Source organism: Saccostrea cucullata, unplaced genomic scaffold (assembly GCF_032062105.1).
Source record: "Saccostrea cucullata isolate Sc308-1 unplaced genomic scaffold, CSIRO_AGI_Scuc_v1 ctg3955, whole genome shotgun sequence".
Taxonomy (NCBI): domain Eukaryota; kingdom Metazoa; phylum Mollusca; class Bivalvia; order Ostreida; family Ostreidae; genus Saccostrea; species Saccostrea cuccullata.
The window spans coordinates 6,132-11,817 of record NW_026919181.1 but is presented as its reverse complement, the minus strand read 5'-3'; the positions used below and the strand labels follow the sequence as shown (position 1 = coordinate 11,817).

The 5,686-nt window shown below is 30.0% G+C and overlaps 1 protein-coding gene across 1 annotated transcript; it reads right to left on the bottom strand.

Annotated features, from left to right (window-relative positions):
- Positions 1-1,813: 1,813 nt before the first annotated feature.
- Positions 1,814-4,837, bottom strand: LOC134281693 (ryncolin-4-like). The gene is made up of 5 exons (XM_062764129.1): positions 4,636-4,837; positions 3,541-3,686; positions 3,285-3,381; positions 2,842-2,979; positions 1,814-1,887 (listed from the first exon to the last, which is right to left on the bottom strand). The coding sequence occupies exons 1-5, from the start codon at positions 4,835-4,837 to the stop codon at positions 1,814-1,816; spliced, it is 657 nt and encodes a 218-aa protein (XP_062620113.1).
- Positions 4,838-5,686: the final 849 nt, after the last annotated feature.

The window sequence follows — 5,686 nt, the reverse complement described above, 5'->3', positions numbered from 1 at the left end:
CAAACTGAATCATTTTTTTTTCAAAAGATGTAGTCTCATAATTGCAAAAGTATTTGCAAACATATTGATTAATGTTAGCTTGCAAAGTTTTATTTGCAAAGGCAGTTGCAAGTATAAGACAACATCTTTCAAAAAATAGTAAATTAGTGCTTATTTTTTTCTAACTCCTTGTCTTGTTTTGCAATTTGATTTCTTTTTTTAACTTACTTGAGTTATCTCTAACCTAAATAATAAATTAAAATGATTTCAAGTTTTGCTTTTAACGTGTGTGACGTCCAAATAAAACGCATATTACACATGTAACCTTTTAATCCCCGATCTGTGTTATGGTGTTTTGAAATAAAAAAAAAAAAACACAATAAAAAATTACAGGATCGGTATAAGTTTACTATAACGTATATTGTGCATTCAAGAGCAGAAAATCTATTTTTTAATGATTATCTGTAGCAATAGAAGATATTGATTGTCAGAAAATGGGATTTTTTTTTTTACTTTAAGCTCATCATCTGGTATCATTGAGAATCTAGTATCTTCGCGTTTCTTGCCACACCTAAAATCAAGATATCTAAATATATTTATAGTAAAATTAGACTTGTGGAAAGAAATATTCAGTACACATCTCTTCAACATTTTAGCTTATTTTCTCCATGATATTAAAAATAACAATAATTTCAATTTAAGCGGTTTCAAGTAGATTAATGGATAATTAAATGCTCATCAATTAAAAATACTGCATGGATGAAAAAAGATGGGGATATGTTATTAGAGAAGTATAATCATATATGTATTGTACCACAAAACATGACAATCAAATATACCTATGATTTAAAAAAAAAATATCTTAACATCTTTATTACAATGAAACTTGTCTTATCCGACATGCACGGGGAACAGATTAAAAATATATGTGTTGGAATAAACAAGGTGTAGCATTGCAGCATGTAAAGATCATTGAGATAAGTATAAATGACAAATGAAATTAAATGGCTGAAATCACAGTAAAGAGTATTGCATGTGTCGGATTAAACAGGTTCCACTGTAACAGGTTTAACAATAAAGTAATCTTCATCCTAATTCTCTGTCCAGTTATCTCCATTTATCAGTGTTTTGAAAAAAAACCCGAAATATTTCTATTTTCAAATTTATTACAACACATATAAAGTACATCTTTTACTGAATACATTCAGTATCGCTTTACAGAGCAGTTCAACCCCCCTTGTTTTACTGTTTGTTACTTGATGTTAAATATTTAAAAAAAATTAATTTAAAAAATCGTCTCTTGTGGGTTTCCATAATCCATGGATTATCTTTCGCCTGTTAAAAAATTTATATTAATACTTCACAGAGAAATGTATGATAGCATATTTTTTTCTATTAAAAATCAACTTTTATAACTGAAATTTTTACAGTAATACAAAAAAAATACAAAAATAAAAAAACTCTGTTATATTATATTAAATGCTGTTTACCTAGCGACGCCTGATCATCAAGAAAGTCTCCTTTATCTGTCTATTATCAGTCACTGTGGGATACCATGGTCTGAACCAGTCTCCCGGGGACCATTGACCGTTAAGGAAAACGATGGCACAGGAGTTAAACCACCAGCCCCCTCTACGTGTACTGTGAGCAGCACAGTGATCACTCCACCCGTCATTGTCTCTGTCCGGGGTACTAAAGTACATCCCAGACAGATCACCGGCAGAATTACCAGTGTGTATCATAGAGTCCCCTGTAAAATTAAACAAAAAGAATCACAGATATATCTTCAATTTAATTGTCAACAATACTACTGAGGTACTTCTAAGAAAGACGGCTAAGGGTGCGGGAAAGAGAAACAATAAATAATTAGTTCATTCCCAGAATCCCCGGTGTCTATCATACTGGCACCTGAAGAATTAGAGAAAATATAGAACAAAGATTATCATGATTATAAGTATTAATAATTAATTTTCATACTGAAGTACGTCTGAGATACACAGTTTAAAGAGAGGAAAAAAATACAAGTCAACAAAACACTGCGCAATTCACATAGCATCATTTCTTGTGTAACAATAAACCAATGGTGTGTTACACATTTAAAGCATGGTAATATTGGGGGGAGGGATAAAGGTCACGGGAAATTTTAGAAAACAAAACAAAATAAAATTTTAATATTTGTCCGAGACCGTAGAATACTAAGTAAATCATTAATAAAGAGATAAGATGGCAGAATTCCTATTAAATGAATGGAAATGTGAAACGGGTTTAGGTCTTTAAAATTTGGCTTTTACGCTTTTTTATATGAATATTTATCCGATCAATTTTTTTATCATCAAATTTTCGTAAACCTGTAGACATTTAAGATTCACGAGGCACTGTTAACTTCCTATTCCGTAGTAGTAAAAAATGTGAATCATTGAAAATCAGACTATCATGCTCTGTAAAATTATTCCGTATTAGTTAAAATATGAATTATCAAAAATTGTCTGGAAACCCAAGCTGAAAGACAATGTTGAACAATTGTAATTATTGGATTTGTTTGGTATAAAAAAATTTAACATTATTTCCCTTGTACATAAGATGTATAATTAGAAATTTTATCCACTTGACAATAACCAAATCCAGTGTCTTCTCAATTTGTGAATTGTACTTGCAAATGATATTTTGAAATATTAAACATGTTTAATTAGCATGGAATCAAAAACGTATGCAGAATTTCAGAAAAAACACATATCTCTCTTTTTTCAAGAACATTATTATGTGCCAATACAGAAAAGAATAATTAATAGGATATATGTAATAAGTAATATACGTAATTTGAACATAATTTTAAGAACTTACATGTAACATAAATACATTTACCTAAGGTCCCCGTGGCAGGTCCTGCAAGAAAGAGTTGATATTTTCCTGCTTCGTCGGAGACAGAGAATCGGTCGTACATTTCATACAGTTTTGTACCATTCTGGAGAGTGATGGACACATAAAGGTATGATGAGTTTTCTTTTGTTAATTTATGAATTACGTCATTTCCTGTATTAAGATATATTTGAAATTATCTGAAAAATTCATCGAATACAATAAATTCATTTAAAATTATAAATCTACCGTTATGAAAAATCAAATTATTTTCCATAGCTGTAGGCAATATTGCTACATTTGGTCTCATTAGAATATGCCGCTAGATGATTTAATTTAAAATTAAGATCTTTATTACGCTTGATTATTTTTTACCTACCAAAAGAATGTTTTTATCTTCAAACTTTGAAGAAATAAAAAGTTCTTATTTGTAAGCGATTTACACTTACCAATCCAGACATTCTGTTCTGGTAAACCGAAACCATTCTTATAATCCGGCCAGTTCCTGTCAAAACTCACTGATCCGTCTACGCGTTTCTGAATGGCCTTTGAAAATTAATATGCATTACAATTCAATTTATTGCTTCGAACATTCATAGTATCCATAGGTTATGATATAAACTACTATACAATCCTACAATCCTTAAAACCACCAAAGAATGCGTATTATATTAAGTAATTTTAATTCTAATTAAAACAACCTACCGTCCACCCCCCGCCCATTGTGGTCATATCGCAGAAAACACGGACCGGTACTGTTAGTGTGCGGTAGGGGTATATATCATACACTCCTGTGATAGTTTGTCCTTTTTCTCGAAGATCCTTGCAATCTTTGGGCGTGCTAGTAAAAACTTAAAACAAAAATACCAGAATCATACAATGTATAGGTACAAAAAGTAAGAGAATGTATAATGCCTGCATGGTATATATATATATATATATATTATATATATATTATATATGTTAATTGTTGAGGCTAAAATGTTAATTACATGTATAATGCGTATAATGCGTATTATGTTAAACTTTTCCTTGTTATCAAAAATCATTCTTGTTTTTTAATTAATAAAGATCTTCGATTTATGACATGACTAAAAGTATTTATAATTAAACACAATCATTTTCAATACTCTGTTGACTGAAAGAAATGTGGAAGAGAAATTGATTGTAGATAAGATGACAAACAATTTTGACACAAAAATAGATGTTGAAAAATGAAGTAAATTCATGATATCGTTTCGATGTATGATCGATCGACAGGGAATGTTTAATCCTCCGTGGCACAGGCCAACTGTTTTCAGGATTCACATCTTACATGTGTAGCTTTCAGAACGGCTGTTTTTAACATAGAAATCTTGAGATACTAGCTAAAATGAGTTTTTTTTTTCGTTTATTTAGTTACAAAAAGCCAAACTTTTCCAATGGTTTGGACTGATCATTGTTACAAAGCTTAAATGAATATTACTAAATGCTCACGGTGTAGAAATTTTATCTTATGTTTTCCATTACATGCTAAGGAATATAAAAAAAGGAGAAAATTGACAATAGAGAAAATCACTAATATAATTCAATCAATCTCAAATTAAAAAAAAGAATTCCAAATAAAAAAAAAGATATATAAAGGAAAAAAAATCAGAAAAGAGATGAAAATGTCATTAGAATACATTTTTTTTGAAAATACAATTGTTTATACTAGATAAAAAGAAGTGTCAAAGAAAAATAATCGGGTCGCTTCGAGAGGGATCTAAGAAAAACAGAGAAGCAAACAGAAAGATTAAAAAAAATTACAAATATACATACCGTCATCAGAGTAGTATCTCCAACCGGCCTCATCAGACAGCTCAATCGTAAGACTTTTCTTGTGGGTGCGGCATTTCTTCATTTGATAGCTGAAACCAAAGAAGCCGCACTCACTTTGACACAACGCAGCGCACTCGGTCAACGAATGAACATTGTATTCCCCTAAAAGTTCATAATTTGATTTCTTATCATTAAATTCCATTTTCGTGGTATATTTCTGAGTAAAAATGGTAGCTTTAGATAAAGCTAAGAAGCCTACAATTAAAGTGATAACCCACAGACTGCCCATTTTTTTTCTTTCTTAAGAGAAAAGACTGATGTGTTCTTGTGAATCTGTGATATTCTGCCGAATGGTCCTTCTACAGCCAAATATATATGTCGTACCTTAATCAATGCCTGAAAAGCGATTGGCTAACTGTTACGTACTCTATATTTTACAGTTGTTTAAGTATCGATTTTATTGAATCTAATATTAATTTTCATAAGTGTATATTTTGAAATTGCATTTTAAAAAATACAATAAACGTGTGCTTTTTATTTTACTGACTAATACCTGTTATGTTGTGATTTTTTTTTCATTTGTTATCTTTGAAATGAGGATTTATAATACTGGTATATATTATCTTGAATGAAATTTTAAAAAAAAATCAGCTCTTTCGAAAGAAAGTCTCAAAGAAACAATTATTTGATGACATTATTATGATTCTCAGAAATTATTAAAAAAATATACTGATTAATCAAACTTTTATTTATTAGCCTCCAAATGTTCATATAACACAATACATCATCATTGCTTTATTAACTTTTCAATCAATTTCAAAGGACCACAACGAAACATCTAAGAGGAACGTTGACAGCACCGAGCACATCTTATAAACTGAAACTGAATCCGATTTATTTAATCAAACGCCTATTTTACATCAACATATTCAATGGCGTTGTAGAAAGTCTGTATAAAAATATATTAACAAATAATATTGTAACAGGCTGGCCTTAAAATATCCTTATTTCCATTGTAGATGTTTCACACAGGAAATCCATATGTTCTTTA